Source organism: Salminus brasiliensis, chromosome 11 (assembly GCF_030463535.1).
Source record: "Salminus brasiliensis chromosome 11, fSalBra1.hap2, whole genome shotgun sequence".
Classification (NCBI taxonomy): Eukaryota; Metazoa; Chordata; class Actinopteri; order Characiformes; family Bryconidae; genus Salminus; species Salminus brasiliensis.
Window position 1 is genome coordinate 2,249,480 of NC_132888.1, and position 20,771 is coordinate 2,270,250.

General features: G+C 44.3%; 1 protein-coding gene across 1 annotated transcript in view; it reads right to left on the minus strand.

The window, feature by feature from the left end:
• Nucleotides 1–9,392: 9,392 nt before the first annotated feature.
• The window catches only part of myo7bb (myosin VIIBb), a 40,534-nt gene continuing 29,155 nt past the window's right edge, over nt 9,393–20,771 (minus strand). Inside the window, exons 34-47 of the mRNA XM_072690950.1 lie at nt 20,222–20,403; nt 20,002–20,120; nt 19,147–19,292; nt 17,914–18,064; nt 17,664–17,819; nt 16,959–17,064; nt 16,770–16,883; nt 16,568–16,655; nt 15,808–15,914; nt 14,580–14,765; nt 13,530–13,646; nt 13,349–13,432; nt 12,684–12,803; nt 9,393–9,527 (exon numbers count right to left, since the gene is read on the minus strand). Coding sequence (XP_072547051.1) covers nt 9,393–9,527; nt 12,684–12,803; nt 13,349–13,432; nt 13,530–13,646; nt 14,580–14,765; nt 15,808–15,914; nt 16,568–16,655; nt 16,770–16,883; nt 16,959–17,064; nt 17,664–17,819; nt 17,914–18,064; nt 19,147–19,292; nt 20,002–20,120; nt 20,222–20,403 — 1,811 coding nt within the window. The remainder of the gene's footprint in view (nt 9,528–12,683; nt 12,804–13,348; nt 13,433–13,529; nt 13,647–14,579; nt 14,766–15,807; nt 15,915–16,567; nt 16,656–16,769; nt 16,884–16,958; nt 17,065–17,663; nt 17,820–17,913; nt 18,065–19,146; nt 19,293–20,001; nt 20,121–20,221; nt 20,404–20,771) is intronic.

Sequence of the window (20,771 nt, forward strand, 5' to 3'; positions counted from 1 at the left end):
ACCAAGCTGGTCGACCAGCATCACCAAGCTGGTTGACCAGAATGACCAGCATCACCAAGCTGGTTGACCAGAATGACCAAGCTAGACCACCAGCATGACCAGCATCACCAAGCTGGTTGACCAGCATGACCAAGCTAGACCACCAGCATCACCAAGCTAGACCACCAGCATGACCAGCATCACCAAGCTGGTTGACCAGAATGACCAAGCTAGACCACCAGCATCACCAGCATCACCAAGCTGGTTGACCTGCATGACCAGCATCATCAAGCTAGTCGACCGTTATAGGATATGTTGCATTTGATTTAGTTCATTCTTGGTCGTTATGCTGAACGAGCACCTGGGTGACTCCCTAGAGAGGAAGGTTCGAATTCTCCGGCTGCTGTAGAGGAGCAATCTGCATGCCTGAGTCAGATTTGCAACGTGAGTCGAAAACGATAACTGGTCATCCATGACTACACCAAGTCACCAAGAGTTTAATACCCTTGATTTCAGAAGAAACAATGGATGAGCATGTGTCCCAATACTTTTGTCCATATAGTGTCCATTCTAGCATTCCATTATGATTAGTGTTAACATTCAAACCTGAAACAACAAGCCTCTGAGGGGTCAGTTTGGTGGACAGCTAATGTTGTGGGCTAGCAGCTGGTGCAGGTCACTGAAGCTAGCAGTGATTAAAGAAGCTCTGCTGGATGAGGGACTTTATTCAGGTTGAGGTCTGTGAAGAGGTCACGGACAGACCACACAGAGCTGCTACCAGCACAGCATGCCTGGCAACCATCTCTACGTTCAGTCTGTTTGTGTGTGGATGTGTGTGGATGTGTGTGGATGTGTGCGGTCAGAGGCATCTGCTGGCTAGGCTGCTCCCACTGCGAGACCTCATTACAGAACAATCACCAGGAATGTGCCTGTGTCATCCGAGCTCTGGACAAAGAGCGCTCACGTGCACGGCTCTCGCTGCATTATAGATGCCCTGAGGTGTGTAGAGTAGCCGAAACCCACACTCCAGTAAAAGCCCTCATCTAGAACTTCTATCTTTTTAACCGTACTTCATTACATGGAAGTAGTGCGGGCCCTCAAACAGACCCTTGGGGTTTTAAGGGGACCAGTAGGCTATGTTTGGGGCACAAGATGTTCAAAGGTAGACCAATCCAGTAATGAAAGCTGGAGGACAAAAAAAATGTGAGCTTGAGTTGATTCACTGCTTAACTAGCTTAGCTCTTGATGAGCATAGGGCACACTTTATTGACAAAAGTATTGGGACATCATCATCGTTTCTTCTGAAATCAAGGCTATTAAAGAGCCGATCCTGCTTCTGTTGGAGTAACTGTCTCTACTGTCCAGAGAAGAAGACTTTCTACTAGATTTTGGAGGAGGAGCATTGCTGTGAGGATTAGATCACCACCTCACCTCATCAACTCCCCAACTCATGCCAAAAGTAGTAAATCAAGCACAGCTCTTCCACTGCTCCACAGCTGCTCAATGCTGGGGGCTTTACACCCCTCTACTAGCCCAGGCCTGGCATTATTAGGCAGCATGGTGCCAATAGGTTCATCATGTTGATCTGCTCCAGAGAGTCCTAATCTAATGGCAGTTGACTTCTCTACAGGGAGTAGACAAGCTGTATGTAATGGGTGCAGCTTTAAGTGGTTGAATGCACTCATTAGAAAGGGTGTCCACAAATATTTAGACATATGGTGCATGCTTGATGGTTTGATGATTTAGCTGGTCAACCAGCATGACCAGTTTGACTAGGCAAATCAACCAGTATAAACAAGCAAATTGGCCACAATAACCAGCTTGAAACTCATAGACCAGCTAGTGCATGAAACCCAAATGAAAACACTTGAGTGACCCTATGCTGGTAAAGAGCTTTTTTTTAAACCACATTGACCATCAAAGACCAGCTTTGACCATCTGACGCTAGCCTCTAGCTGTTCTGGAGCTGGGTTTTCCAGCAGGGCTGTCAGAGCGTTTGGTGGACTGTGGGATATTGCAGATGGAATCTGAAACATTCAGCTCACCCTGGCTTCAGGGAGCCATTAGAAACCTGAACAATGGAGGACAGAATGACAAGCATTTGCTGTAAAGCCACAAACAAGCAGATGGCACAATAAAGCATTCCAAAGGATGAAGCAAGGCAGAGCCTTTCGTCATCAGCTCAACCAACGGTCCCTACTCAGATCAGCCTAATTACACACACTGGGTAGGAGGTAAACATTCTGATGGATGTGTGCTACTAATCAAGAGCATTAGTGAGGCCTTTCGCTTTGGACAAAAGTATTGGGACATCTGCTCATTCATTGTCTCTTCTGAAATCAAGGCTATTAAAAAGAGTTTCTCATGCTTTTGTTGGAGTGACTGTAATCTATACTATCCAGGGAGGAAGACTTTCTACTAGATTCTGGAGGAGGAGCATTGCTGTGAGGAATTGATTGAATCCCCAACTCCCCAGCTCCAGATCCCAAAAGTACTGGATGGAGCTCCACCATCCATCATTCCAGAGAACACAGTTCTTCCACTGCTCCACAGCTCAATGCTGGGGGCTTTATACCCCTCTACTAGCCCACGCCTGGCTTTATTAGGCAGCATGGAGCCAATAGGTTCATGATGTTGATCTGCTCCTGCAGAGAGTCCTATTCTATTGGCAGTACTTCTTCTCTACAGGGACTAGAGCTCATTGATCTGTGGTTATGGTTGTACTGCCTGCCACTCTCGGGGCCTTGAGCTGGGCTACATTGTAAATGAGGGTCACTCTCAGTGTCTTCCGAGTTTAAATAAAGGTTGAATAAGGCCTTCCACAGAATGCTGGGCGGCATCACACCCCTCTACTAGCCCATGCCTGGCATTATTAGGCAGCATGGTGCCAATAGGGTCATCATGTTGATCTGCTTCAGAGATTCAGTCTTAATCTATTGGCAGTTGACTTCTCTACAGGGACTAGACAAGCTGTGTGTGATGGGTGCAGCTTTAAGTGGCTAAATGCATTCAATAAAAGGGGTGTCCACAAATATTTGGACATATGGTGCATGCTTTTGTCTGAGTTGATTCAAATAAAGGTTAAATTAGGCTTTAAGGTTTTAATGTTAGTCAACGGAAATAGAGAGGAGATGGTTCTGAAAGGTGCTGTTCCAGCAATGGTGGTCTATAGCATGTTTGACCTTTTGCCCCCTGGTCTTCGAGTGTGGCTAGCATGTTTGCTTTACACCTTCTCTGAGCGAATAACATTTTAACAGGTAGATTCAAGGCCGAGTCATCCCACATTTCTTACAAATCTGACCCAGGTCAAACAGAAACTTGGCAAAGGTGGAACTTATGTAAGGGGGGAAAATCCTCTTGCTCGGACTGAAAAGATTTAGCGCTGTATTCATGGCTGCAGCCTGTACGGGACCCAGCAAAGCAGCTACACTGCAATTAATCTCATTTATGAGCGCAGGCCTCGCATTCCCTGTGCTCACACACACACACACACACACTTAAACAGACATCTGAGTGTGTGCCAACATTCCTCAGCGGTTTGAAAGGCACTTTGGCATGTCTTGGGTTTCTTCTCGAGCACGTACGAAATGGGGGAAAGTGGAGCGTAGGGGTTGTGAAAGGCTGTGGAGCTGATCTGAAAAGCCGAGAAGGAGGAACGTCAACAAACACTCATATGTAGTAATCGGCTTCATTTCCCAGCTCGGATTACTTCAAATCGACCGTTTGAAACAAACAGGATTAGCATGAAGAGCTAACGAACAGCTGAAGAGAAGAACACGGAGAGTCTGGATCCAGTGGCTCCTAGTAAGGGGTGGATTCAATGGGCAGCAAGTGAACAGTCAGTTCACCTGCCATTAACATGTGCTATGCAGTGGTCAGTACCCACGGTGGACCAGTGCCCAAGGCTCATTGACGCTCATGGAGGCCCCGCCCAACTCTCAACCTCACAACTTACTGGGTTTAGTTCCCCCAGCCCTAAAGCAAGGCCCTTCGCCTCTCCTCTCCACCGGTGCTGCAGCAATGGCTGCCCACCGCTCCGGGCATGTGTGTTCAGTGCACAGATGGGTTGAAGATGGTTGTCTCAATGTCTGCTAATGTTAGTCTTGGGGTTCTAGATACCACAGCAGGACACCTTCAGGGGTCTTGTGGAGTTTTGATGGTATGAGGAGGACCTACACAATATTTAGCAGGTGGTTTTAATGTTATGGCTGATTGATGTATTTTGATATTGCAGGGTTTATTTCTTTGTCATTTTCTTAAGAGTGTACCGATACACTCAGTCCAGTTTGATAAATTGATATTTTTGCAAATTATTATAATTTTTTTTGGCAAATTTTAAACAATGGTTTTAATAATGTAAGGGTTCTAGGAAGCGTTCAAACACAGTTATTTTAGGAAGCATGAGTGCATTTTCTATGGCAAAAAAAAACAAAGAAGCCTTTTAAGCCCCTTTTTAAAGAGTATAGAGCCGGAAGATTGAGATTTTCATCTAAACCAACCCCGGTGAGATTGAGGCCTTCGTAATTCACCTCCTTAAACTCTGCGCTCCTCTGAAGCTCAGCCCATCACCTCTGTAAACGGGTGTGGAAGCTCTGTCTCTCCGCGTTCCTCTCGTGGACAGATGTAGTGACGGGGTGGATTGGACTGTGTTCAGCGAGTGGATTGATTGCTCTGCTCCTCTTGGCTGTGTGCTGGCAGCATTGATCCATGGTTGGATGGAATGAGTGCCTGAGGCTTCTCAGAATGGTGGACTGCTGAGCCTGCAGGGAGGGATAAACCCAGCTCTCGATCCAGACCAAAACACACTTCACCACTGCGCTGTGTGTGTGTGTGTGTGTGTGTGTGTGTAATATGTGAAACTCATGAAACCGCAGTGAGTCACACACTGCCTGGAGATGCCTGGCTCTCATATTCAGTTGCCCCTGAAGGCCTTCATTACCTGGATCAGGTAGGAGATTAGGGGTGGAGCTAAGGATCGCCAGGAGCAGGTTTGGGCAGCCCAGAAGAGGCCATATCACTTACTGACTGAGTGAGCGAGTGAGTGAGTAAGAGAGAGAGTGAGTGAGAGAGAGAGCGAGCGAGCGAGCGAGCGAGTGAGAGAGTGAGCGAGTGAGTGAGTGAGTGAGTGAGTGAGTGAGTGAGTGAGTGAGAGAGAGTGAGTGAGTGAGAGAGTGAGAGAGTAAGTGAGCAAGTGAGTGAAAGAGTGAGTGAGTGAGAGAGTGAGTGAGTAATTGAGTGAGTAAATGAGTGAGTGAGTGAGTTAGTGAAAGAGTGAGTGAGTGAGTAAATGAGTAAATGAGTGAGTGAGTGAGTGAGTGAGAGAATAAGAGAGTGAGTGAGAGAGTGAGCAAGAGAGTGAGTGAGTGAGTGAATGAGTCACTGAGTGAGAGAGTGAGTAAGTGAGTGAGTGAGTGAGTGAATGAGTGAGTGAGTAAATGAGTGAGTTAGCGAGTGAGTGAGCAAGTGAGTGAGTGAGAGAGTAAGTGAGTAAGTGAGTGAGTGAGAGAGTAAGTGAGCGAGTGAGTGAGTAAGGTATGTAGGTAGTTAGTAGGTGGTTGCTTAAGTTGCCACTGGGTAGCTGCTATGGGGTTGCTATGCAGTTCTAGTATTGCTCGCAGTTCGCTATGATGTTGCTATGTGATTTGCTGTGTTTTAGTTGTGAAGCGATTGCTATGGTGTTGCCAGTAAGTTGCTATGGTGTCCTCGGGAGTTGCTAGTGTGTTGCTCGGTGGTTGATATGGTGCTGCTAGATGGGTGGAGGTAAAGATGTATTGGCTGATTAAGTACTTTTAGTGAAAATTGTGAATTAGCCTGTGTTAAAGTTGATGAATCACTCCCACCCCTCAGTAATACCCCTCACCGCTGATGGTGGAACATATTCTACACTTAATGTAGTGTAAAACTTTCCTAATCAAAGCCCCAACCCCTCACCCCTGCAGTCCGTCAGGATTACTGTGCTCTCAGGATCTTTGGCACAGTGTGTAAGAACCCACACAGCACTCTTCCATTACATAACGAGCAGCTCTAGAGAATTTCCAAAGCCATCTCTGCAATAAACGACACTCTGGATTTGGGCCTAACACAACCCAACACTCCACAACACGTCAGTGAAGCACAGCCACGGGGCATTTTCAGGAGGAATAGAGCTCAAACCTCGAAGGCAGAAAACCACAACCAGAACAGGCCTTCCTTTGTGAGCGCAGAACCTAGGCTGCAGACCGGTGGTCCGAGATGTCACCCGGAGTTAGTGTGGATTACATGCCTGCGTGTCACCAGGAATGCCTCAGAAAATAGACCATAAAGTGATGCACTATAGGGACAAAAGTATTGGGACACCCGTGTATTTTAATTGTTTCTTCTGAAATCGTTGATCCTGCTTTTGTTGGAGTAACTGTCTCTACTGTCCAGGGTGAAAGGCTTTGGAGGAGCATTGCTGTGAGGATTTTATTGCATTCAGCAACAAGAGCGTTAGTAAGGTCATGATGCTGGACCTCATCATCCCCAACTCCCCAACTCATCCCTAAAAAGTACTGGATGGAGCTTCACCATCCATCATTCCAGAGAACACAGTTCTTCCACTGCTCCACAGCTTCTCAATGCTGGGGGGCTTCTTTATACCCCTCTAGCCCACGCCTGGCATTATTAGGCAGCATGGAGCCAACAGGCTCATGTTGATCTGCTCTAGAGAGTCCTATTGTATTGGCAGTTGACTTCTCTACAGGGACTAGACAAGCTGTGTGTGGTGGGTGTAACTTAAAGTGGCTGAATGTATTCATTAGAGAGGGTGTCCACAAATATTTGGACATATGGTGCATGCTTTTGTATGAGTTTGGTGGAAGCATTGCTGTATGTGTGTGTGTGTGTGTGTGTCCATTTGCACATCTGTGTCAGCAGTGCATTCATTTGAAGGGGTGTCCACAAACATTTGGACATGTGAATTTTTGAGGTTGAAGGACACACAGGCCACAGAAACTCACCCTCTAAGAAACCATCTTTCCTCTTTTCCTGAAAGATCTCGTCTCATTAACACATTAACATGCAAGCATGAGGCAAAACACACTCCCAGCCAAGCATAAGGCTCAGTTCCAGTGACTGCAGGCGAGTGTTTGGGCTGGGTTTTCCCTGCTGCAGCACTGAAAGGCTTCCTTTCAGCTTCACACTGAGCTCAGGGAGGGTAAAGTGGCTAAGCCCGGTCCGAGTCCTGCTGAGAGCAGTCCTGCTTCATAACCAGGCTGGGTTGCTGAAGTGCTCGAGCGGGTGGGGTTCATCAGTAGGGTCTTAAATCAAAGGCTTAAATAAACACCCAATCAAACAAGCCCTTAAGTGCAGTTAATCAGGTTCATGTTGTAAGGTGGTTGCTATGTAGTTTCTGGATGGTTGCTAGACAGGTTGCTAGATAGTGTTGCACGGTGGTTATGAACTTGCTTGGTGGTTGCTAGAAGTTAGCTAGTTGGTTGCTATAGTGTTACTATGGGATTGCTATGGGGTTGTTAGGTAGTTACTAGGGGGGTTGCTGTGGTGCTGCTAGATGTTTCCTATGAAGTTTTTTTGCTTAGTGGTAGCTAGAAGTTGCATTGGTTCAGTGGTTGCTGTGGGTAGTTGTTAAGTGGTTGTTATGGCGTTGCTAGTCGGTTGCTATAGTGTTTCTTGGGCATTGCTATGGGGTTGTTAGGTAGTCGCCAGGGGGCTTCTATGGTGCTGCTAGATGTTTCCTATGAAGTTTTTTTGCTTAGTGGTAGCTAAAACTTGTAATGGTTCAGTGGTTGCTGTGGGTAGTTGTTAAGTGGTTGTTATGGCGTTGCTATAGTGTTACTAGGGGATTGCTATGGGGTTGTTAGGTAGTGACTAGGTGATTGCTGTGGTGCTGCTAGATGTGATGAGGTTGCTAGACGAGTGCTATAGTGTAACAAGGAGGTTGCTATGGAATTGCTTAGTGATTGCTAGAAAGTAGGTTATCCCAGGTGCTAGGTAGTTGTTAAATGGTTGCTATGGTGTTGTTAGTGGGCTGCGATGGTGTTGCTAGGGGATTGCTATGGGGTCACTAGTTGGTGGCTAGTAAGTTGCAATAATATTCCAGGTGGCTGCGATGGGGTTGTTAGGTAGTTGTTATGGTGCTGCTAAAAGGGTGCTATAGTGTTGCTCAGTGGTTTCTAAGATGTTAAATGGTTGCTACAGGGTTGCTAAGTAGTTTTTAGACAGTTGCTATGGTGTTCCTATGTGGATGCTGAAGTGTTGATATGGTGATGCTACATGGTTGCTATAAGGTTACAAGGGGATTGCTATGTAGGGGATTGTAGATAGTTACTAGCGGGTTGCTGTGGTGTTTCCAGGTGTTTGTTATGAAGTTGCTAGACTTACAAGGAGGGTGCTTTGGATTTGCTAAGTGGTTGCTTGAAGTTGCAATGGCATCCCAGGTGGTTGCTATGGGGTTGTTAGGTAGTGGTAAAGTGGTTGCTATAGTGTTGCTAGGTGGTTACTATAGTATTTCCAGGGGATTGCTATGGGGTTGTTAGGTAGTCACTAGGGGGTTGCCGTGGTGTTTGTTATAAAAGGGGCTAGACAGGTGCTGTAATGTTATAAGGAGGTTTCTATAGAATTATTTAGTAGTTGCTAGGAAGTTGCTATGCTATTCCAGGTGGTTGCTATGGAGTTGATAGGTACATTTAGTGTAAAACAGAAAAATGGGAATTTGCAGGTATTACAGGTGGGTAAGTAATTGCGTGTAGAGAACTGTAGAGCACAGAGATCAGAATCACGGTCAGTTTTATTTGACAGTTCAGATTTTAAATTCTCAAAAAAACTAAACTACAAACAGAGACAACACAGGACAGACTGTCTAAACTCAGTCTGATGATTAATTCATCAAAGAATCAAACCTCAATTAAACCCTAATCTATTAGGTTTCCATATGTGGGCCCACAAATTTATCCCCTTATATAATTCATCTCAAATAATAATAAATTAATAGGTTAATAATAAATATTAAGATTAACAAGCAAATAATAAGTCTGTGCTTTAAAGGGTTAATCAAAAGGAATGTGTCATCACTAAACACAGTAGTTTATCTCCCGTATCACTCTGTGATCTCCTGTTTATGGCTAACCTGCATTCCACAACCCCCAGGACAGTCTGTGTAAAGGTACCTGGAGCAGAGTGAAGCGCTAGGCTACGTTATGTCACTTCACTGATTAATGAAGGCTGGGAATGTGAGTGAGGAATGTGGCTCAAAACCGTTCCAGTCAGGTAATAATTCCACATCGACGACGACCAGCGTCTGGTAAAGAAAGCTAGTCTAGACCACCGACATGTCAGTGCATCTATCAGACATTTATTTACTACCGTCAGAGATGGACAATCATCAGATGTTGCTGCTGTATCTCCCACAGGTTCCTCAAACATCATCAAATACCTCCTCAGTTAAATATAAAGGGCAGGTGTCTGTACTGGAGTCTTGAGTTGTCTGACAGCTGGTTTCTGGGTCTCACGTTGATCCGCTCGTCCTCATACATGTTCACATAAGATTTCAGCAGGTCGTCGATCTTATAACCCTTTAAACACAGAACATCAGACAAAGATCAGACACATAAAAAACTACTGTGGCTACAAAGAGTGAGGAGGCCAAGCAGCTAAACTAACAGCTAACCTAGTAACTAAACTAACAGCTAACCTAGTAACTAAACTAACAGCTAACCAAGTAACTAAACTAACAGCTAATCTAGTAACTAAACTAACAGCTAATCTAGTAACTAAACTAACAGCTAACCAAGTAACTAAACTAACAGCTAATCTAGTAACTAAACTAACAGCTAACCAAGTAACTAAACTAACAGCTAACCAAGTAACTAAACTAACAGTTAACCAAGTAACTAAACTAACAGCTAATCTAGTAACTAAACTAACAGCTAATCTAGTAACTAAACTAACAGCTAACCAAGTAACTAAACTAACAGCTAACCAAGTAACTAAACTAACAGCTAACCAAGTAACTAAACTAACAGTTAACCAAGTAACTAAACTAACAGCTAACCTAGTAACTAAACTAACAGCTAACCTAGTAACTAAACTAACAGCTAACCAAGTAACTAAACTAACAGCTAATCTAGTAACTAAACTAGCAGCTAAACTAACAGCTAACCTATTAACTAAACTAACAGCTAATCTAGTAACTAAACTAGCAGCTAAACTAACAGCTAACCTATTAACTAAACTAACAGCTAATCTAGTAACTAAACTAGCAGCTAAACTAACAGCTAACCTAGTAACTAAACTAACAGCTAACCTAGTAACTAAACTAACAGCTAATCTAGTAACTAAACTAGCAGCTAAACTAACAGCTAACCTATTAACTAAACTAGCAGCTAAACTAACAGCTAACCTATTAACTAAACTAACAGCTAACCTAGTAACTAAACTAACAGCTAACCTAGTAACTAAACTAACAGCTTATCTAGTAACTAAACTAACAGCTAATCTAGTGGCTAAACTAGTACACAGTTCAACTAACAGCTAACCTAGAAGTTAATCTAGTAACTAATCTAGTAACTACTCTAGTAGCTAAACTAACTGCTAATCCAGTAACAATTCTAGTAGATAAACTAACCACTAATCTAGTAACTAATCTATTAACTAAAATTGGTGGCTAAACTAGAACATCGTTTAACTAACAGCTAACCTAGAAGATAATCTAGTAACTAAACTAACAGCGAACCTAGCAGCTAATCTTGTAGCTAATCTAGCAGCTACAACTAAGAGCTAATCTACAAGATAATTCAAGCTAAACATGCAGTTGATGGATTGCAGATCTGGTAAACTGGTGGGTTTAGGAAGCTGGTGGATTACAGATCTGGTAAACTGGTGGGTTTAGGAAGCTGGTGGATTACAGATCTGGTAAACTAGTGGGTTTAGGAAGCTGGTGGATTACAGATCTGGTAAACTGGTGGGTTTAGGAAGCTGGTGGATTACAGATCTGGTAAACTGGTGGGTTTAGGAAGCTGGTGGATTACAGATCTGGTAAACTGGTGCGTTTAGGAAGCTGGTGGATTACAGATCTGGTAAACTGGTGCGTTTAGGAAGCTGGTGGATTACAGATCTGGTAAACTGGTGCGTTTAGGAAGCTGGTGGATTACAGATCTGGTAAACTGGTGGGTTTAGGAAGCTGGTGGATTACAGATCTGGTAAACTAGTGGGTTTAGGAAGCTGGTGGATTACAGATCTGGTAAACTGGTGGATTTAGGAAGCTGGTGGATTACAGATCTGGTAAACTGGTGGGTTTAGGAAGCTGGTGGATTACAGATCTGGTAAACTGGTGGGTTTAGGAAGCTGGTGGATTACAGATCTGGTAAACTGGTGGATTTAGGAAGCTGGTGGATTACAGATCTGGTAAACTAGTGGGTTTAGGAAGCTGGTGGATTACAGATCTGGTAAACTGGTGGGTTTAGGAAGCTGGTGGATTACAGATCTGGTAAACTGGTGGGTTTAGGAAGCTGGTGGATTACAGATCTGGTAAACTGGTGGGTTTAGGAAGCTGGTGGATTACAGATCTGGTAAACTAGTGGGTTTAGGAAGCTGGTGGATTACAGATCTGGTAAACTGGTGGGTTTAGGAAGCTGGTGGATTACAGATCTGGTAAACTGGTGGGTTTAGGAAGCTGGTGGATTACAGATCTGGTAAACTGGTGGGTTTAGGAAGCTGGTGGATTACAGATCTGGTAAACTGGTGCGTTTAGGAAGCTGGTGGATTACAGATCTGGTAAACTGGTGCGTTTAGGAAGCTGGTGGATTACAGATCTGGTAAACTGGTGGGTTTAGGAAGCTGGTGGATTACAGATCTGGTAAACTAGTGGGTTTAGGAAGCTGGTGGATTACAGATCTGGTAAACTGGTGGATTTAGGAAGCTGGTGGATTACAGATCTGGTAAACTGGTGGGTTTAGGAAGCTGGTGGATTACAGATCTGGTAAACTAGTGGGTTTAGGAAGCTGGTGGATTACAGATCTGGTAAACTGGTGGATTTAGGAAGCTGGTGGATTACAGATCTGGTAAACTAGTGGGTTTAGGAAGCTGGTGGATTACAGATCTGGTAAACTGGTGCGTTTAGGAAGCTGGTGGATTACAGATCTGGTAAACTGGTGCGTTTAGGAAGCTGGTGGATTACAGATCTGGTAAACTGGTGCGTTTAGGAAGCTGGTGGATTACAGATCTGGTAAACTGGTGGGTTTAGGAAGCTGGTGGATTACAGATCTGGAGCTGGAGGCTGTACTGGATGTACTACATTAGAACGTGGACTTTTCAGTGGATTTAACAAATATACATTTCTGTTTTATTTGAACACAGAAGATTTAGCAGTTATTTGAGATTAATTGGTTAATTGTTGGTCAGGTTTAGGTTGTGTGTGTATGGAAATGTGTGTGGAGCAGCAAAATGGTAAGATGCAGGAAAATATTCCTGACTGCACGTGCTTCAGGTTTAGGAGAAGGACTCCAGATTCATATCAATATACATATACCATCTATTATTAATACATTATATATATATATAATGATTATTGTTATTATTACATTATATATAGCATGTATATTATTATTATTATTATTATTATTATTATTACATAGAGATAACTGCAAAGAGAAATCCTGAAAAACAAGTGTGTGTGTGTATGTGTGTGTGTGTGTGTGTGTGTGTGTGTGTGTGTTGTGTATTATGTTCACCACAGATGTTTCACAGAGCAGAGTGTTTCCCTTCACAAGGCTCCCAATGGTCATGTGAAAGTAAGTGCTGCCGCTGGACCAGTTTGTGATTTTGCTGAAAGGATACATCACCAGCACCTCCTACAGGACACACAGAGCAGGACACACACTTCAATAAAAAACATCCCAAATATAATAGAAACTACTTAAATATAAATATAATTAAAAGTAAAATCTCTATCTGCTCAGAAAGTGTTTATATACTAATATTATAATAAACACTAATAATAACACTCCTACAGAAAGTGGTGGAGGTTCTCCATCACTGTGTTCATCATTAGAACATCTCCAAAGTTCTCCTCATGGAGTCTAGTATTATTTAGAGTTCTCCTCAGATCAACACCTGGTTTGGTGGTAAATCAGGGCTTAATGATGGTAAATCAGGTGAGCTGCTGCTGCTGCTGATGGAGTTGATGGGGTGATGGGGTTAGGTGTCTAGGATGTCACTTTTCTCCATAATTTGAATCAGTCAGCTGTTTGAACGATGAATGGACCAACAGAAATGACCTGGAATCAATCCTTTCTACATTGACTGTAAGTATGTGTGTATCTATTCTGACCACTAACTCTTATCTGTTCCTGTGTGATGTAGTTGTGTACACTCTGCACATGTCAGACATGCTTACCCTAGTTTTGGGGTCACTGAGAGTGACTCCTTGTTTGCTGATTGCGATCAAGATTAAACTGGGGTAACTGCGCTCGGACGTTTGCTGTGAAAGGCAGGAATTGTTAGTGGGGATATGAATGTAAGCTGTATGTTTATGCAGCACATGAACTTGATATGGTGTAGTAGTTATGTTCATCTACCTTCACCTCGAAGAAAGCACAGCCAAAGGTGGGCCATCCGGAGATAGCCTTCAGGAAGTTGACCTTAGCCTCATCCACAGTGATGCCGGCCTGCTTGTTGTATGAGTTAATGATGTGCTGTAGAAGCAGAAGAGACGAACTGTGGGCCGACACTTGTCCAGCATTTCTCATACATATATATATATATATATATATATATATATATATATATATATATATATATATATATATATATATATATATGAGAAATGCTGGACAATATATATATATATATAAAAATAGTACTGTATATTTGGGTGTCACGGGTTTCCATATTGGTGTTGTGTGTACACTACTGGTCAAAAGTTTTAGAACATTTTCCCATTTTTATTGATATTTAAGCATTGACTTAAAATAGTACAAAGGTAGGCAGTAACTGTCGGAGCTTTAGAGGGAAAAATGAACTAAAAATGCAAAATAATGTAAATTATAAACATTTAAAATTACTTTTTAGGAAATAAATAACTGGCTAACAGGTTCCAGCTGCTCTGTATCAATTAAGTAATTAAGTAAATAATAAACCCTGATGTTACTGCATCTCTACCACAGTATTTCCCCAACACTGCACCTTCAGACTGCTCTCACAACGACTAGAGAGCAACAGGTCGAGCTTCTGACTCTGAACAGTGGAGCTCTCTAGAGAAGCTCCGGATAAAGCCAGAGTGCGGTGAGGACCGTCTCCTACACCAGCAGAAGACTCGGACTTGGAAACAGGAGGAAGCTGAAGGGGTCCGGTACAGGAAGAGGCCTGACCCACTCAAACCCACACAACAGCATCAGCAGACCAGTTTCTGAGAGTCAACAGCAGCTCACAAGTCCGCACTCAGCAGCCCAACACTGGAGCAAGTCCCAGACTTGGAGCTGCAGGTTGGACTGCAGGTGGCGTGGCAGTAAGGTGCTAGGATTACTATGATGCATATACGATGAGCAATACTGCCATTGGGGTGTTCTAAAACTTTTGACTGGTAGTGTACAGTGTGGGTACGTAAATTGATGAGTTGTATGGCGGACCTTCTTCCAGTCTTCAGTAGACATGATCTTCTGCTGATTCACCGGCACCAACTCCTTCAGCATTTTAGGAATCATGACGAACTGAGAGCGGTCAGAGTCCACCTTGACCCTGAAGAGCAACCCGGCCAGGTTTATCAGCTCCTCTTTCAACACAGTGTGGTACCCACGCAGATACTTCGGCAGTTCCTGAGGAAACACAGCAGTGGTGAGTTTGAGGGAAAGCTAGCAAACCTGGATTAGCCAGTCTACTAAACGTTCCTGAAAACACTCCTAAGAGCGTTCGCTCGACTCTGTGCTCTCAGATATTAACGTTCTCCTCTAAATGGGTGGGATTTGAGCATATATACAGTTATCTGGGGTGGTGGTTGTGGCTCCGCGGTTGTGGGTCGATACCCGGGCTCAGCAAGCTGCCACTGTTGGGCCCTTGAGCAAGGCCCTTCACCCCCACCAGCAATGGCTGCCCTTGTCTTGGACGTTCCTGGCTGCACATCACTGCCCATGGACCATCGGTTCTTTGGTCATTTCAGTGGACCGCTGTCGAGTCCAACTTCCTTTAACTCGAGCAGATAGTCACTTGTCTTAGAGCTGGGCGATATGGACATTATATCATGATATTTAAAGACATTTTTGACGATATCAAATCAAATCAAATCAAATCAAATTTTATTTGTCACATACATAGTCATACACAGTATAACTTGCAGTGAAATGCTTTTTGACAGTCTGCCCACATCAAGCTATACAGTAAAAAAATCTACATTTAAACTTAACGAAACCTTAACTTAATGAAGTAAAGTATATGATATTAATCAAAATAAGCGCCAATCCATTGAGTTAAATAAGACTGCTTACACTCTTTGTAAAAAAACAGGAAGTCATGAAAGCATATTGTGAACCACAATAACAAAATTCATCACGATACGATTAAATATTGTCATATTGCCCAGCTCTAACTTGTCTCATTCCCAGTTTGGCAGTTTATCCCTAATAAAGAGGGGGGGGGGGTTCCAGCGGGAACGTGGATGCATCAATGCATACCCTCTATACTAGTGTCTGGTTGCCAATCAGCACAGAGCTAATTTACATATCAATCTCAAAAGTAATGAGTTATGGAGGTACGTGGGAAACAAAAGGAAGAAATTTTAAAAATGATGGAAACTATAAAACTATAAAAAAAATTATGGACTGTTGAAAGGTGACCTGAGCCGCAGGTCATTAAGAGGCCTACCTGTGGGAAATGGAAGGTGAGGTCAGCGGTCACATCCTTCCCAGGAATCACATTAAACCAGAGCTTCCTCATTAGCAGGACAAGATACGGAACACCTGTCGTAGTTCCTGAAGACAAAACAAAAGGCGAACATAAAGAAGCTTTATAAAGTTCTTGAGAAATTTCAGCAAATATTAGCAACTCAACAATATTCTTCACAACCTACTATCAGCAATCGGTATCGTGCCCCCTCCCCCGGGTCGATTCCTAGCCGCTGCCCACAGGCCCAAATAAGGACTTCTGCCTCATTTGTGTTCATGTGTTTGGTTCAATGTATCGATTCATGTTCGTTTGGTTCATGTGTTTCACCTGGGACTGGGGGTACTTAAGGAGCCTCAGCACCATGGTTCAACGCCAAGAATTGTATCGTTTGTTTCCTTGAGGTCGCTCAAGAGGTTCCCCATACTACTGGAGGTGTGTTATGGTCAGCTTCGGCTCGGTATCCACGATTCAGGAGAAGGTCACCCTGCTAACCATGTTATCAGCGAGGATCGCTCGCTCACTGTCAGGATTCACTGGCTACACATGTCCCAGCAGAACGCTGCTGTTTCAGGTTAGGTCGGCCTTGCCGTTTGGTCTAGCTGCTGGTTCCCCAGCCCTCCTTGCCTTGTTATTGAGCTCATATTTTTCGGTGTTTTATGTAATAAACCCCCTTGTATTACATTCCATCTCTGCAAGTGTTCATCCCTTCGTGTCTGGCCTAGCACGCCTTGACACCTACCCTCTTTGGCTTTCCTTCCTTTCTTGGGCGCGTCCGTGTGCTGCTTCAAGTTGTCGAAAAAGTACTGCTGGTCATTCATGCTTACCATCTGAAATATACACACATTTAGACCAATTACATTAGGACAAGACTCCTCAGAAGAGTATCCTCCTCTTCTGAAATGGTAAAAGTCATCAATCTCAAAGGAGAACTGCTCAGGAACCTTGTTAGGGGTTTTGACGAAGAAGGCGTATCCATCAACGGACGAGAGCTCCAGATAACTGCCGATGCTGCGACAGAGGTCCCGGATCCTTGTAGTGGTGGTGACCTCAAAGATCTGGAGTGGCAGATTGAGATAGTTAAAGGTAGGAGTGAAAAGAACTTACACCTGACAAAGCTGAGAGCTCCATACCTCTGCTGTGTCGTTGGGGAAATGAACTTTGTGGAAGATCTGGGAGCTGTTCTTCTGAATGGCGTCTACTTCAACCTGGTGAGGAGGCAATTTCCTGGCTTCAATACTAAAAAGCAGAAAATAATGAGGGGGGGGGTCATCAGAGTTGGGTGCAAACATGCTCCTACTGAAGACAAGCATGGTCTGACTCAACATTTGTCATGAATGTCACGCAGGAGACGACTGTTTCTGCTCTGATTACAGGATTTTGATCATGTACTGGTACCAGCTTGGTCCTGCTGGCCATCCTGGTTGTCTAGCTTGGTCAGGTTGGGCATGCTTCTAGACCAGCTAAACCATCAAACTCAAACAAAAACATATCCTATGCTGGTCAAGAACTAAACTGGTCAACCAGTTTAACCAGTGGTGTCATGCTGGTTGACCAGGATGGTCATGTTGGTCATGCTGGCCATCCTGGTTGTCTAGCTTGGTCAGGTTGGTCATACTTGTAGACCAGCTAAGCCATCAAACGCAAACAAAAACATACCCTATGCTGGTCAAGAGCTAAACTGGTCAACCAGTTTAACCAGTTAGTGCCTGGACGTCTACTATGAGCGTTCAGCAGATGCCAACAGCTGCCAATAGATAATAACAAAACAATGAACTATCTGAGTTAGCATCGAGCTTCTCTACCATCCCAATGCTGAGGTTCTCACAGAGGCCTACCTGAGCATGCCCTGCATTCTCTGCAGGCAGGCAGCAGACAGTGGTTCCCTGGCTCTGGAATCAAGGAACCTCTGAGCATGTTTTAGCAAACCGTGACTCGGGGGGAAGAGGCCACAGCAGAGCCATAAGAGCTGCCAGCCTCGCTCCAGACTCAACCTGGTAAGAGAAGACATGGTATAATAATAGATAGCAGATACTGCCATGTTCAGAACACCTAATAACACTGAGACACACAGGCTTTCCCACTGACCCGCTGTTGCTGGTCATCTGCTTCATGATCTGGCAGTATATCTCGTCTCTCAGCTCAGGGTGCTCCAACGCTGGGCCAAATATCTGGTCTGTTAGCTCTATTGGGGTACGCACATTCTTAATTGGGTAGTCGCCCATATACTTCAGGATAGGTGGTGGGCAGTTAAGGGGAAAGTAAGTAAGTACTGCCAATAGAATAGGACTCTCTGGAAAAGACAAACGTGAACCTATCGGCACCATGCTGCCTAATGCCATGTACAGTGGTTGATATGGTGTTGCTTTGGTGTTGCTATGGTGCTTGTTATGGTGCTTGTTATGATTTTCCAAGTGGTTGCTATGGTGTTGCAAAGTGGTTGCTAGGTGGTTGCTATGGTATCACAACTGGTTGCTCTCCCTCCTCCCAAATCTAATGTCCTATGAATTCCCTACCCTCCACCTCCCTCTTTACCTTGTCAGCTAATAATCCTGGCTCCACAGATCCTACAGTATTCCAGATGTTTGCTCAGGTGATGCGAGGTGGTTGCTGTGGTATCCCAGGTGTCTTAGTGGTGGCTAGGGTTTTGCCTGGCACTTGCTACAGTATTCCAGGTGTTTACTCAGGTGTTGCAAGATGGTTGCTGCGGTATCCCAGGTGTTTGCAACATTGTTGCTTAGTGGTGGCTAGGGTTTTGCCTGGCACTTGCTATAGTATCCCAGGTGTTTGCTCAGGTGATGCGAGGTGGTTGCTGTGGTATCCCAGGTGTCTTAGTGGTGGCTAGGGTTTTGCTTGGCACTTGCTATAGTATCCCAGGTGTTTGCTCAGGTGATGCGAGGTGGTTGCTGTGGTATCCCAGGTGTCTTAGTGGTGGCTAGGGTTTTGCTTGGCACTTGCTATAGTATCCCAGGTGTTTGCTCAGGTGATGCGAGGTGGTTGCTGTGGTATCCCAGGTGTCTTAGTGGTGGCTAGGGTTTTGCCTGGCACTTGCTATAGTATCCCAGGAGTTTGCACTGGTGTTGCGAGGTGGTTGCTGTGGTACCCCATGTGATTTTGGTTGGGTGTTACTACTGTCTATAAATGGATATAGGCTTTAAGCTATTATTGATCAAAGCAGATCTTTAGAGTCTTCATTATCACATCCATTAACCCTGGTGTCACACCAGCAGACGCTGTCAAACGTGTGCATGATATGCATGAACAGTTGGTGTTTGTGTGTTTGGTCAGTATGGGAAGGCCCTGAAAGGCTTGAAAGGATATCGGAGAAGGAAAGGCAGGCCAGCTGGCTGAGGTCAGATTTGTTCTGCAGACTCCTTAGTAGTGGCTGTTTCAGTGGTTCTTTGGCTTTTGCCCACAGCTTCTCTTGCCCCGCCTTCCCCTGTTTCCCAGCAACCTTACCCGCCTCCCTGTGGGTCAACAACACCAGCAGAATGAACAGAATGAACACACCTGCACAGATGGACATCAAAGAGCTGTCCTGTGTTTGACTCCATTGATCTGATTAGAAGTGGACAGTGAGACCAACAGCCCCTGGCATTTCCCTTCATCTCTACTCCAATGATCACTTCTGACTGGATTTATTGACTGTGGGGGGGGGGGGGGGGTTGATTAGGGTCGGTTCCTTCATTGGATCCATTCATGATAAGCATTGTCCACTTGTAATCAGACCAAACCTTTAGAGTGTAAATTTGCTGATCTGCTCAGTAAAACACTGATATCAGAATAAACACTAATAATAATAACACTCCTACAGAAAGTGGTGGTGGTTCTCCATCACTGTGTTCATCATTAGAACATCTCCGAAGTTCTCCTCATGGAGTCTAGTGTTATTTAGAGTTCTCCTCAGATCAACACCTGGTCTGGTGGTAAATCAGGGCTTAATGACGGTAAATCAGGTGAGCTGCTGCTGCTGCTGCTGCTGATGGAGGTGAACACATCCTCCACGCTGTGCTGGCTGGACTGGGGGCCGTCCAGGAGAACCCTGGAGGAACCAAGCTCTGTTCTTCAGACTAGCTCTTGAAGCGCTTGTTTCTCCGTTTTACTGGATTCATGTTCACCTGCTTTATCTGTTCTGATGAGATCTGGAGCTTCTACTGTAAAAAAGTAAAAAAGTACCTGAAAAACTCAAAGGAGAATTCCTTGAGTGAAATGTGAGCCACTCTCTCCACATTCACCTCATCCTTCAAGACTGGGTGGACCTGCAGAGATTTCTTCGGGCCTGGGCTCAAAATATTCTGAAGTTGATAGAACAAACAAGCAGTTTACCATAGCATAACTAACCAATGGCCATACACTCTCACAGATAAACCAGTATGAATTACTGTTGATGAGCTACCAGTATTTCATCAGAGGGGCGGCTCAGGGTCGGAAGGACCATGAGAGTGTCTGTAGAAATGGCTCCATTCTGCCCTGTTCTTTCATTCTGGCCTTGAATCCAACCTTCCTCCTCGAAATTCTCTCCATCCTTACTTATGCAGACAAGATCTCCCTTTCTGCAGCTCAGGAGCGTCGTGTCATCTACAGAAACAGTTAAATCACTGTTTAGTGATCATATTTATCCAAAGCAACGCACGCTAAATTGACAAAAGTATTGGGACACCTGCTTGTTCATCGTTTCTTCTGAAATCAAGGGCATTAAAACAGTTTATTCAGTTTATCCTGCTTTTGTTGGAGTAACTGTCTCTACAATGTCCAAATGTTTGTGGACATCCCTTTCAATAAATCCATTCAGCTTCTTTAAGTTGCAACCAGAGCTGACACAGAAGTACTGCCAATAGATTAGGACTCGCTGGAGCAGATAAACATGAACATTGAGCTGTGGAGCAGTGGAAGAACTGTGTTCTCTGGAATAATGGTGGTGGAGCTCCATCCAGTACTTTTGGGAT